We start from the raw sequence: 13,670 nt of genomic DNA, 5'->3' as shown, positions 1-13,670 counted from the left end.
GATCACTTGATTGCTGGATGCGTCCCCAGGCCTTGTAGGGAACTGAACTGTTGCTCACTCACTATATGTTCTCCAGGTCTTCCAGGAGACATGCAGATGTTCCTTTGGCCATATACATGCAAATCTACAAAAAAGGGTGATACTGTAGACATCAAGGGAAGGGGTACTGTTCAAAAAGGAACACCCCGTGAGTACTAGTGCAGCAAACCAGGAGGCTGCAGGGTCGCTCAACATGCTGTTGGCACTGTTGTAAACAAGCACAGTTAGTGTCGATATGTGTCCTGAACATATTAAGCATTCTGAAGAGCTGATTGGTTCCTCAAACAGGTACAGGAAAATGAGGGGGGAGTGGAAGCCAGCGAGAAAGAATATCTGGGTTTGGCTGTGGCTCCAGCCTGCTCCCCCTGCAGGTGTAGCTTGTGAGAGATAATAGAAAAGAGCTGAGCTGCTCCATCTATTCCTATGAATTGATGGCTTAGCTACAAGAAGTAAAACACTTAGACTTTAAGGGGGGACTGATGTCATCTCAGTTCTTGAGAGGTAGAGACAGGAAAAACAGAAATTCATGGACAGCTTGAGTTACATGAAACTGTCTCAAAATACAAAGTTAGAATGAAAGGAAGACTCAGAAAATAAAGAGTGAGAATGTTTTTGACTGGTAGGTGTGAGGTATAAAATGCAGGCGAACTGAAAGAACAAGGATGAAAGTAGAATAAAGTTTAGGGTTTAACTTGGTCCAGTAACTGGAAATTGGAATGCAAGAGAAAAGGAAGCAGAAGGAGATTCTCTGAGGAGTGGCGGTGACGCGACTCCTCATGCCGACAGTCAAATCGGGCTGGGCTGAATGAGCAGAGTGGTTAACCAAGTGGCTGTCACTCAGCTGAACTCAGATACAGAGGTCATGAGAACTTTAAGAAGTGGTCCCACCCCAGGTCATGTTTCAGAATGACCTCATACTTGCACCCAGCAGCTCTGGAGACTTTGGACTTGAGCATGCAGTCCTTCCAGCCCTAAGACAGGTCTACACTTGTGCTCTCTGTGAGCTATCTAGGCAGAAAGGTGTTTGCAGGTTTTCAGAGTCTCATTTTCTTCACCTCATGTCCGAAAGCTACTCAAGTTTCTCCTCCACAAGACTGTCAAGAATGAAGATCACATGAGCTGCCGGCAAAGGAGCAAGTTGGCACATGTGCCTTCAGCTCTGCTGGAAACTCGGGACGTTGGGGAGGAGAATCGCACAGCACTCAGTGCCTTTTAGAAAGTTGTATTTGGTTGCAGACTTCTGCTGAAACATTTCAGGTTTTAGTGATAGGTGAAGAGATTAATATGTCAATAAAAGCATGTTTCTTTTTAAATGTTAAGGTAGGTGGGGTGGGTGGCATGCATCTGTAATCCCCGCCCCTGGGAAACTGTGGTAGGAGGGTCGAGAGTTTGGGGCTGGAGAGCTTGTTGCTCTCGCAGATTGACTTTGGTTTCCAGCAGCCTCTTCTGACCTGCACAGGCACTACGTGAACATGCTGCACAAACACTACATGCAGCCAAAATGATACACATGAAATGAGAAAAGAAAAACAAACGGAGAGTTTGGGACTCGCCTGGCTATATAGCAAGACCTTGTCTCAAAAATCATATGAGGAGGGTTGGAGAGATGGCTCAGAGGTTAAGAGCATTGCCTGCTCTACCAAAGGTCCTGAGTTCAATTCCCAGCAACCACATGGTGGCTCACAACCATCTGTAATGGGGTCTGGTGCCCTCTTCTGGCCAGCAGGCATACACACATACAGAATATTATATACATAATAAATAAATACTTTTAAAAAAATCAAATGAGGAATAGTTTTTATAAGTGAGGCAGTTGGGCTGGCAGAATATGAAGAGAATAAGGAGACAAAGTGTGTGCTTTAGTCCTCCAGTCAGAGGGCTGGCTACTCAGTAAATACTTTAGTGCATTCAGAGAACCAGTAGTCTGAACACAGGAAGTCAGTGCTTGGGAGAAATTCACGCAGAACCTAAAGTAGGTCTTGGGAGCACAGCAGGGTAAGCCCCATAAGCTGTGTACTATGTCCTGGGGGGGGGGGCTGTGAGATGGAGGGATTTCTCTGCTGTTATTCATCTTTCTCTTCCCCGTTCCCCACCGTTTTCTGTGTAGGCTCTTCAAAGAAACAAGTTCCCGGGACCCAGCCACACTGCATCTTACTCTTGGCCTCCTATTGCACGTGGCTGTGACGTGGTGGTCATTTCTCACTGTGGAAATGACCCTTTATTGTACCTGCCACCGCTGCTTACGGTTTTGCAGATGGGGGGCTGCTACAAGTCATTACCAAGTAGAAATGGAGTAAGTTGGAAATCATTTTGAAATGGATTAAATATTTGTTTTCAAATAACACGTCTTTATTTATTTATTTTTTTGGTGAAGCTGAAGTTTTATTACTCAATTTTTTCCCACACTGATAGTCTAGAAGCTGGATGGACTGTCAGGCTGGCTTGGTGACACAGGCCTGTCTATATTCCCGGTACTTGGGACACTGAGGCAGTAAGGTCACAAGTTTGAGGCCAGCCTGGGCTATGTTGTGTGCGTGAGTTCAGCCTCAGACACACCTTAAGACCACGTTGGAAGAAGACAAAATGTGGACTGCTAGAAAATATCCTTTGCTTCCTTAGTGTCAGAACCAGATGACTCTTGCTGTGATTTCTACCTTTGGCCCTAGCTGGGCAGAAGAGACGTGGCTTTTAGAGATGATAGAGTTTGTACGGTGATCTTACCTTAATTCATAAAATTGCCACATCACCGAGATAAGATGGTCAGGCCATGTCTTGTTGCTGTCTCCCGTGAAAACAGTTAGTGTGCAGGAGACTGTTGGGAATGTGTGATTAGAAGTTTATAATCTCTGCTGTCTTATCCCACATTCTTTTGTTCCATTGCACCTCCTACTGCTTAGGAGTCTTTCCCCAGGGACAAGAAAGAAGAGGGAAATGAGACATAAGGACAGAATGGCAGCAAGTGGCTTGCTGGGTTCGGCCCTGCAGAATAGTCATTATGAAACTTCCATCCCAGAACACGGCACAAAGGTTACAGTATAGAGGGTCCACCATGCACCATAAAGCAAGTGTGGCAAGGAAGCTTGCTTAGGGTGTGAAGGGGTCCTGGGGTTTAGCATTTTTCCTAAACCAGCCATGCAATGTGATGACTTGTCTTTGGAATCTGCACTAGTTATGCACTGACTTGAATGTGTGCATGTATACCCTTCATTAGGTTAAGCAGCTGAGCCCAGCTGATGGTGGAGGTGCCATTTTGTGCTGAGAGTCCTTTCTGAGGCAGAAAGTGACATCCAGTCCTTACTTGTGTCACCACTGCTTTCCCCTGCTGCCATAGCAGCCTGCTTTCAGGCCCGTGGAGAAGCTGGCACTTGTCTGGACCTTCCTAGAGGAAGGAGGCCACCAGGCTCTTCTCAGTAAAAAACATACGTCCATGAAATGTTGGCAGGCAAATCACCTTCTAGGGAGTCTCCGGACTGATGGGGCACTAATTCAGAGGCAGTCTAAGAAGGAGTCAGTAGTCTTTTTAAGGTTCTTTGAGAGGTGACCACTCTTTTAAGGCATTCATTCATCCTGATGCTTAGGAGCAGGAAACGGAGCCAGACATCTGCGCTCTTATTTTTTTTTTTTAACTGATGTATTAGCTGCACAGCCTTGAGGAGTGACTTCACCTCTGTGCCTCAGAGTTTTCCTGGGAAATGAGGAAAACATAAAAAAATAAATAAAATTAAAAAAGAAAAGAAAAGAAACTTTCTAAGCCGGGTGGTGGTGGCGCATGCCTCTAATCCCAGCACTTGGTAGGCAAAGGTGGGCGGATCTCTGGGAGTTCGAGGCCAGCCTGGTCTAAGAGCTAATTCCAGGACAGGCTCCAAAGCCACAGAGATACCTTGTCTCGGGGAAAAAAGAAGAAGAAGAAAAAAGACTACTTGGCCCTACCCTGTACGAGTATGTTAAGGTTAAATGTCTTAGGGAGTGTTTTGCCTTGGCTTAAGAACTGGTTCAGTGTTTCTAAATCCACTCTAATGAAATTATATTTTCACTTTTCTCATCTGTATGATGATAGCTAAAGACTAATTCTATACCAGGAGATGGTCTGGATGTTTTGTATACGTTATGTTTGATTCCTAACAACTGTCCAAAATTATTTGAATCTGTTTGTCTTTTCAGCCTCTTGCAGTCATCGTGTGTCCTGGGTGGAAAAAGGCCCAGTTTATTTTTGAGTTATTGGGAGACTATAGCATGTCCTCCAGGCCTCTTCATCCTGTGTTATTAACAATTGGACTTTACAAAGATGAAGCCAAAAACATGAAGCTTCCAAGGGGGTGTAAGCATCCTTTCCAAGCTGTTTGGTTTTCTTTGCAGATGACGGTGAGCTTGCCTAGGCACCTGGGACCTCAGTTACTGGCCGCTGGCTCTGACTTCCTACAGTGGGAGTCCGTGGTGAAGGCTCAGTCTTGACTCACGTCTGAGAAAGCTGCATGATTTCATTCAGTTGTCATGTGCTACTAACCGTTCACTGTCAGATGCTGAGCCTAGAGTTGAGAAAATCTGCCTTTCAGGCAAGCAGAGCCTGTGGCAGCTGGGGGTGTGGTCAGATACTGCAGGCTAAGACAGGGTGGATGGAGGCTTGCTTGCCTTGCTCACCCAGTAGAGAAATGGCTGCTGAGAAGGAAGTGAATCGTGGTGAAGGGAGTATTTGAGAAACTTGTAGAAACCCTAAGATGTTGATTGTTTTTTTCTAAATGTAGGTGATGTGATTGTCACAACTCCACACAGCCTCTTGAGACTTCTCACGTACAGAAGCTTATTGTTTCTTAGACTCTGCCACCTGGTTCTGGATGAAGTGCAAGTGTTGTTCTTTGAAGCCAATGAGCAAGTGAGTATGGACACACTGGGTGCCACTGCTATCCATTATCATAGCTTGTGTGTTTCCGAAGTGTGTCAGCTCTTCAGGGCCTGAAGCAATCAGAATATACAGTTGGCAAATCAATTGGTTTGTATCTATAATTTATGAGTGTGTTTACCTGAAATTTCCTTCCTAATGGTAAATCTCCCTTTGAAGAACAGAAATTCCCAAGAAAATTGTTACATATTTCATTACTATTTCTCTAATTATAGAGGGACATTCTTAAAAGAAAATTTTAAAATATTAAAAAATAGAGGAACACTTGAAAGCAGACCTACCGTCCCTTGTCTTGTACTCAGAGGTAGTCTTTCTTTTAAATGGCTTTTGTTGATAAAGACACTTAATAGCAAGAGCCATTGAGTACTGATTCAGAACTTAAACTTTGCAGTTAATAGTTGTCAGGGTTTCTTTCCTGCCTGTTTCTTGCAATCATTATATCCCAAAGGAATCACACAGAGGTCTACATTAGTTACAAACTGATTGGCCTAGTATCTTAGGCTTCTTATTAATTCTTACAGCTTATATTAGCCCATTATTCTTATCTGTGTTAGCCATGTGGCTCAGTACCTTATTCAGCAGGGCAGTCACATCCTGCTTCTTCTGTGGCCAGATCAGGACTGCAGAGGAGTGGGCTTCCTCCTTCCCAGAATTCTCCTGTTCTCGTTGATCCACCTCTACTTCCTGTCTGGTTGTCCCACCTCTACTTCCTGCCTGGCTACTGGCCAGTCAGCATTTATTTAAAATATAATTGACAGAATATAGACCATTCTCCCACACCAAATAGTGTTGTGCTGTTCTGCAGCATGATGGTTGTTGTTCATAGGTGCCTTGTGCCTGTTAGGGAAGCGCCCTCCTGCTGAGCTGCATACCTTTATTTTTTTATTTTATTGATTTTTATTGAGCTCTACATTTTTCTCTGCTCCCCTCCCTGCCTTTCCCCTCCCTTCAACCCTCTCCCAAGGTCCCCATGCTTCCAATTTACTCAGGAGATCTTGTCTTTTTCTACTTCCCATGTAGATTAGATCCATGTAAGTCTCTCTTAAGTCCTTATTGTTGTCTAGGTTCTCTGGGATCGGAGCCACATACCTTTAAAACTGAGTTTGTGAATCATGTGTTGGAAACAGTGTGGCATGCTGACCAAAATTGTTATTTGGGAGTGTTGGTAGCCTCCAGGTAAAGCGCAGGCTTGTTTCTTAGTGACTGTATGGGCTTCTTTGAAGCCGTGGTGCATATTACCATGCTGATAGCTAGAGAGCAGCTCTGTACCGTGGCAAACCCATGGGCAGTCTGTTGCTGTCGCCAGCATGTTGTCACATCAGGCATACTGCTTACCTGCCATGTGGAGGCCTGAGCCCGGATTTTGTTTTATTTTCTATGCCAACTGGTAAACAGTGGGTTCCTATTTGCTTAGTTCCTATTTCCTTGACTAATTAGGTTGAAAATTAATGCAAATTGATCATTGTTTCTGTTCTTCTGTGTGTTGCTTGTTTTTTATTGATGGGGTTATCCTTTCTATAATTGAGTTTTGAAGTCTTTAATATAAGCATCCTTGGTACAAACATCACACACCAGGATGCTGTTGTGACTTTATTCTGACCCAGTGGGATTCTACAGTGTTTATTGACAAACGTTTTCTTTTATTTTTTTCCTTTTTTGATCTTTGGAAAGGCTTTCCCCACACTAAAAACATCAAGTGAATAGTCCCGAATTTTATGTTCCAGCTAATTCTTTACTCTATTTTGAAACAAAGATTAAATTTACTAATTTTTCAGATGTTTGCCATATTAGATAACTTTAAAAAAAACGTTGAAGTGGAAGACCGGGAGTCTGCACCACACCAGATTGTGGCAGTGGGTGTTCACTGGAACAGACACATAGACCATCTAGTCAGAGAGTTCATGAAGGATCCCTACGTCGTGATCACCGCCCTGGAGGAGGCTGCCCTCTATGGCAATGTCCAGCAGGTGATGGGGAGGGGCTGGTGAGCACACACAAGTAACTAGTGTCCGTTAGATGGTAGCTGTGGTTTCGTCCACAGGTCTGTAAGTGGGTTATATTTATGTTGGTTTCCTGTGCATTCCTTCCTGTTGAATGGTATGCTCTTTGGAAGAGGTGCTGCTGGAGAGCTTTACACCTCAGAAAGCACCTGTTTGTCTGCTCACCAGCAGGTGGTGCATTTGTGCCTGGAGTGTGAGAAAACCTCTACTTTACTCCAAGTTCTTGACTTTGTTCCAAGTCAGGCTCAGAAGACCTTGATCTTCACCTGCTCTGTGGCTGAAACAGAAACTGTATGTAAGGTAAGTCTGTCCTCAGGCCAGCACGTTCTCATCAGTGGTAGGAGCCATCGCTGAGTCTGCTGATCAGAAATGGACGGGGGGGGGGGGGGGGGGGGGGGGGGGGGGAGCTGCAGTCTCACAGTATAACTCCAGGACCTGGAGGAGGGGCTGTGTTGAGAAGACTGAAAACAGGGACCTGTCAGTGCTATGTGGCTGTGTCATGTGAAGTGTGAAAGACTTGTTTGGTGAAAAACACCACATTTTGCACTCTTAAGAAACCGAGAAGATAATAATGAGGTAATATCACATGGCGTCTTCGTTGTAGACTTCTGAGCCAAGCAAATTATCTTAAGATGTATGCCGCTTAATCTAATTTTGTAAACATTTCATGCTAAAATGTAGAAACAAAGCCAAATACAAGATTAAAAACTCAGAACCATGCCTTCCTCTCCATCATAAGCTACAGCATACAATAGCAGCACACGTAATTGATGTAGGCACATACATATGTATGCACACACACATGCATGTTATTTAAAAGAAAAGGAAATAGTGTTTCACTTACAGTAGATCTTTAGATGAAGACTGCAGAACCGTGGGGGATGTTTCAGCCTCATTCTCAAAATTTCAATTCTCAAAATTGCTTTATTCTCTTGCTGATAATTTAAAGTTGGCATGGGCAGTTCACAGAGCCGTTACCTGAGCTTCTGTGATCTGGTGGTGAACTGACGGCTTTGATTTCCTCTTTAGGTAGTGGAAAGCAATTCAATATTTTGCTTGAAAATGCATAAAGAGATGTCTTTTAACTTAAAAAGTATTTTAGAACAGTGGAAGAAGAAGTTAAGTCCTGGCTCTCACATTGTATTAAGTAAGTATTTTGATTTCTGTTTGTATTTAGACGAGGCTGAGCTAGCAGGGATCATTTCTTCATTTTTATGTCAATTCAGACTTTTTATTTTTTTTTATTTTTATTTTTATTTTTTTTTTTTGGTTTTTCGAGACAGGGTTTCTCTGTAGCTTTGGAGCCTGTCCTGGAACTAGCTCTTGTAGACCAGGCTGGTATCGAACTCACAGAGATCTGCCTGCCTCTGCCTCCCGAGTGCTGGGATTAAAGGCGTGCGCCACCACCGCCCGGCTACTTTTTATTATTTTTAAGGTTTCAGCATTCATGAAAAATCTTCCTTTCAGATGAAGATTGGCCTTTCTTATAAGGTGAATCCAGGCACTTCGGGGCTCTCAGCTTAGCAAGCAGGTTCTTACTGGAAATCCAGTTTGGGTTCACCTATGTAGAAAGTCTGTGTTGGTCTGTGTGTCTGTCTGTCTATCCAGTCATCCATTCATGCACACACCTGTAATGATACTAAACTTAATAACAGAAATATGAAGCTCAAAACTTAAGGAACAAGTGAAAAGTCTGTGGGCAGTCTGATTTATGATAGAGGAAAACATTTTTAAAGCTAAGAGGTCACTGTCCTCTGGAATTTTATCATTAGGCTGTAACTTTTGGCGGGAGAAAGAGAAAGGTCTTACTTTGCATATATAAAGTATGATGCAGTGACTTAGTTTGAGCCTTTGCCTAGCTTGTGTGAGGCCTGAGTTCAGCCTGAGCACTTCAAATAAAGATGTAAAATGTAGTACAGAAACATGGAGTGGTATGGGTGCTAGGCCTGCTTATGGGAGTTCATGGGACCTTGTGGACATTCTTTCTCCAGCCTTAACAGACGACTGCATACCCCTCCTGGCCATCACCGATGCCACCTGTGTAGTTCACTTCAGCTTTCCTTCTTCTCCGAAAGTGTTTGGTGGACGCCTGTACTGCATGTCTGATCATTTTCAGAGTGTAACTGAACAGGTTTGATCAATTTTTATTTCTTGTTTCTCTCTCTCTCTCTCTCTCTCTCTCTCTCTCTCTCTCTCTCTCTCTCTCTCTCTCTCTCGTGGGTATGTGGGTGTGTGTGTATGGTAAATTCTGAGCTTACAAAGTTTTGAATGAAATCAGATTGGTATGGATGATCTACCTCTTTTATTCACCCTCAATTTTAAGGGCTCTCCTGCAGAGCAGGGAGATAAAAAAACCAAATCTGTCTTGTTGCTGACGGAGAGAAATGCAAGCCAAGCCGTTGGTGTCCTACGATACTTGGAGCGAGCAGATGCCAAAATCCCATCAGAGCTGTATGAGTTTACTGCTGGGGTCCTGGAAGCCAAAGAAGATAAGAAGGCCAGAAGACCTCTTTGTTCATATCTTAAGGCTTTTGGCTTTTGCAAGTAAGCCAATTCTTTTTAAAATTGAGTAATAACATGGATTAAAATTAATAAGAAATAAATTTGCCTCTTGATGAAAATCTCACATACCTATGTTCTTGTGTTAATCCACTCAGTGCAAAAGGAACAGAAAGAGGTTCCCACATGATCTTCCAGAAATGACTGCCTTCTCATAGCTGTTAGCACTGGCAAGCTCTGCTTTTTTTAAATGGCACATATTGTACATGTTAATGGAATGCAGTGTGCTATTCCCATTCCCCTCCCAGTTCCTAGCACTGGCGTTCTCCTTTCTGGTTGACCTGATTTTAAGTTTCCACCTGTAAGAGAACATGCAGTGCTTGTTTTTCTGTGACTGGGTTGTTTTATTTACTTTTTCCATTTCCACCCATTTGCTACAAATGATAGGACCTGATTTTTCTTCATAGCTGAATATTAATATGCTCTCTCTGTGCACCCCATTTTTTCCATTAATTTATTGATAAGTTTTGTATTAGTTTGCTTTTTTTGTTAGTATTATAAAACACTGAGCAAAAGCAACTTAAGGGAGGAACAAGCTTATTTCAATATTTTACTTTACTTTATGGCTTCATATTCTGTTCTTTGATATATTGCCATGTGTGCATCCACTTTTAGTTAATGGGCTTGTAGCAGCTTGTGGTTGGGGCTGTTATGTATGGTACCGATTTAAAATGTTTTCATGAGGGGCTGGAGAGATGGCTCAGGTTAAGAGCACTGACTGCTTGCTCTTCCAGAGGACCTGATTTCAATTCCCAGCAACCACATGGTGGCTCACAACCATCTGTAATGAGATCTGGCGCCCTCGTCTGGCATGCAGGCATACATAGAGGCAGACTGTTGTACACATAATAAATAAATAAAATCTTAAAAAATAAAATAAAATAAAATGTTTTCATGAGCCATGTCTTTTCTAGGGACTATGTGTATGTGTTCTTTCCTTTGGGTGACAATAGTTAAGAAGAAAGAGGCTTCTGTCTTAGAGGTTAATTGACTCTTGTCCCAAGACTGCTCACAACCATCTATTACTCCACTTCCAGGGGATTTGATGCCTTCTTCTGGCCTTTTTGGGCACCAGACATGCATGTCATTCACAGACATACATGCAGGCAAAAGCACCCATACACATAAAATAAAAATACACAATTTAAAGACAGTGTCTCTAGGGATAATAAAGAACTTTGTCCTTTGAGCTCATCCAGTGTTGACTAAACACTGCGTATGCGTTGTTGGTATACTCTGCAGTCTAAGCTAATACTTTTCCGATTGTAGCTGAAGGTCAGTTTCCTGGAGATGTCTTGACACTTTATGTTAACTACCTTTCTTCTTGGTTTAAAATTTGGCCTTTTTTTTTTTTAAGAGACAAAAGGATCTGCCCTGACCGGCACCACATTAATCCAGAAATGGATATCCCAAGGAATTTATCCAACGAAGCTCTGCCAGTGTCTGGACACGTTAGGGTGAGTTCTGCTGGCCTCCTTTGTCTGCTGAAGAGTCATTTCCATGAAGACCTTTTGTCTGTTTTAACTTCTTAGTAGTCTTTTTTGCAGGGCGTGTGTGTGTGGGGGTGTACAATGTGTTTTGATGATATTTATTCATCTCCTTCCAGGTCCACCTCCTTACCCAAACAACTTTTTGTCCTCTTAAAAAACAAAACGGGAGAGTCCAGTTTGTGCTGCCCACATGTTCTTGGATGTGTGTCCCCCACTGGAGTGTGGTGTCTGCTAGGGCTGCATTCTAGAGAAAATAGAGCTGGTTTTAAAAGCAGAAGACAAAATGAATCCCTGTCTGTTGGGCTAGCTCACTAGAGTTGCTGTAACTCAGCACTGCGGGTGCTGACTCTCAACCCAGCTATATTCTCACAATTTATAGCCAGCCAGTGCAGGATAGCCTGTGCTTGTCTTTGTTGTCTCCCGGCCTCTCCTGCCTCCTCTTGACCCCATCCCCATCACTACCTCCTCCTGACCAGCCCCTATCCCCCACTCCTGCAGACTCCCCCTCCTGACCTCTGCTGCCTCTAGGGGAACAAAGAGCATAAACAGAAGGGAGGAGAGGCAAGAAAAGGGTGGGTGGAGATTGGGATGTGTGGGGGTTAATATGTTCAACATATTATATATATATATATTATATATATGTACAAAAACTTTAACACAAAGTTTTTTAAATAGATATATAAAGAGTTCAGTTAAAAAGTGAACAAAGGAACATATAGCTAAAATGAAGTGTTTATTTATTGTGTGTATGCATTTGAGTGCATCAGTACAGGTCAGAGATCAGAGCTTTCTGCTGTGTTTGGGATCTGAGCTCCAAGATTCCATCTCAGGTTGTCAGGGATATGTGCAAGTACCTCTTCTAGCTGAGCCATCTTTCTGACCCTAAAATGAAGTTTTTAATGATGGAATTTTCTCTGAGATATCCTTTGTTAATCTTAAAATGAGACTGGTTATTTATATGGTATTTATTCTGCTTTGGCCCAGTGTTTGGACTGCTTCCTGGCTTATTCTTCTGTCCTTTTGTGCATATCTTGGGTTCTCAGTATGTTTGGTGGTTTCTGCCGACATCACTTGTGCAAGTTTTATTTCAACTGTCTTCTACATATGTGCGCTGTATTTATTTCAGATAATACCTTTTTACGTTTCAAATGCAACCAATTACTTTGGTCGTATAATTGATAAACACTTGGATCTTTATGCAACTCTCAATGCGGAAATGAGTGAATATTTTAAGGATCCCGGTAACAAAACAGCTGTTGAAAAGGTGGAGAGTTTGGGGTTGTATGGATTAGAAGAGAAAACACTTTTCCAGAGGTAAACTATCTGTAATCTCTCTATAGTTGTAAGACATGAATAATTTAAGCAGTTTTGAGTGCTTATTCTCACTATTGTCTATTGTGAGTGAGTGTGTGTACCCTGAGCCTGGCCACCTCCCAAAAAGGTGGTGCTTGCACACTGTGCTCAGAACACCTGGAGCAGATGTGCATGGAATATCTACTAGCTCCTGAACAGAGGACAGTGACCTTATTCCTCCAAATATGTACTAATCCATCACTGTGTGTAGCTACACACTCCTTGGTAACATTGAGTTTCTCTCAGATTCTTATAAAAAAGGCTTTATTCTCACTTTACAGAAAAGCAAACAGATCTGTGGCCTTGATGAGGAAGTTGTCTAAGGCTAGCTCACTGGGTGGCAGAATTAGTGTCCCAGCCTGACCATCCAGCCCACGTGTTTATTTTCACCTACCTTTCTGAATCCACTGTTGATGTTAGCCTCATCTCAGAAGTAGGATATTTACTTTGCTGTGATACCCTTGCTCATTCATCAGCTACAGGGTTTGTTCTGTTGAGAAGGGCTACCTGTTCCGTGCCTTAGACAGTCTGTCAGGGAAGGACTCCTGCTGTGGAGTCAAACTGCAGTGTGCAGAGTAAGGTGCCTTCCTTTTTGGTTTCCCTGATATTTCTGTTGTTCTTTAGGGTTCAAGTGTTGGAGGTGAGCCAGAAGGAAGATAACTGGGGTTTGGGGAGTGTCTTGGTGAAATTCATAGATGAAGGCAGGACCAAGCTCATCGCAAGAGACAAGCTGCTGCTGCTCCCAGAGAAGTTCCACACTCTGCCCCCTCAGGCTGTGGAATTCATTGTTTGTAGGGTGAAACCAGCTGACAGTGAAATTGAATGGAACCCAAAGGTGGGTTACTTTAGCGTTTTATGTTTTATTGACTTACGCAGTGCATTTAACCCAGAATTTACGAAGAGCTGTGCTTATTTCAAGTGTTTATATGTAGAGGGATTTTTTTTTTTTAACATGGGCTTTCACTGTGTTGCCAAGAGTAATCATGAACTCCTGGATTCAAACAGTGTTTTGGGTCAGCTTAGTAAGCAGTAGAGACTACAGTTTCTGGTATATTAGAGTCTTAAATTCGAACCTTCGCTTTGCAATTTAGGTCATTAAAAGCATGATTTACTGAGGTCTTTACTGTTGCAATGCAAGACAGTACTGTGTGTCACCGTAAGTGGACTTTAGTACCCATGATGGAGGTACCAAGCTCCCTGGCATAGTAGTGGGAGAACCAAAGTTAAGTTCTATGTTTTAATTACTGTGCCTAAGAGATCCATGAAACAAAAATGCAGAGATCCATGAAAAAAAATGCCTCTAACCTGTAAGCTCCTTGCCCAAAAACAGAT

At 42.8% G+C, this 13,670-nt stretch overlaps 1 protein-coding gene across 1 annotated transcript in view; it reads left to right on the top strand.

Annotated features, from left to right (window-relative positions):
* The window catches only part of Tdrd12 (tudor domain containing 12), a 72,890-nt gene that overhangs the window by 44,626 nt on the left and 14,594 nt on the right, over nucleotides 1–13,670 (top strand). The window contains exons 13-23 of the mRNA XM_057762297.1: nucleotides 2,147–2,332; nucleotides 4,201–4,357; nucleotides 4,782–4,909; nucleotides 6,712–6,903; nucleotides 7,108–7,236; nucleotides 7,966–8,083; nucleotides 8,928–9,067; nucleotides 9,260–9,480; nucleotides 10,853–10,952; nucleotides 12,112–12,299; nucleotides 12,963–13,173. Coding sequence (XP_057618280.1) covers nucleotides 2,147–2,332; nucleotides 4,201–4,357; nucleotides 4,782–4,909; nucleotides 6,712–6,903; nucleotides 7,108–7,236; nucleotides 7,966–8,083; nucleotides 8,928–9,067; nucleotides 9,260–9,480; nucleotides 10,853–10,952; nucleotides 12,112–12,299; nucleotides 12,963–13,173 — 1,770 coding nt within the window. The remainder of the gene's footprint in view (nucleotides 1–2,146; nucleotides 2,333–4,200; nucleotides 4,358–4,781; nucleotides 4,910–6,711; nucleotides 6,904–7,107; nucleotides 7,237–7,965; nucleotides 8,084–8,927; nucleotides 9,068–9,259; nucleotides 9,481–10,852; nucleotides 10,953–12,111; nucleotides 12,300–12,962; nucleotides 13,174–13,670) is intronic.

This window comes from Chionomys nivalis, chromosome 2 (genome assembly GCF_950005125.1).
Source record: "Chionomys nivalis chromosome 2, mChiNiv1.1, whole genome shotgun sequence".
In the NCBI taxonomy this organism is placed as follows: Eukaryota; Metazoa; Chordata; class Mammalia; order Rodentia; family Cricetidae; genus Chionomys; species Chionomys nivalis.
Note: the sequence above shows the minus strand (reverse complement) of the source record. Positions and strands in the feature narration are given on the sequence as shown.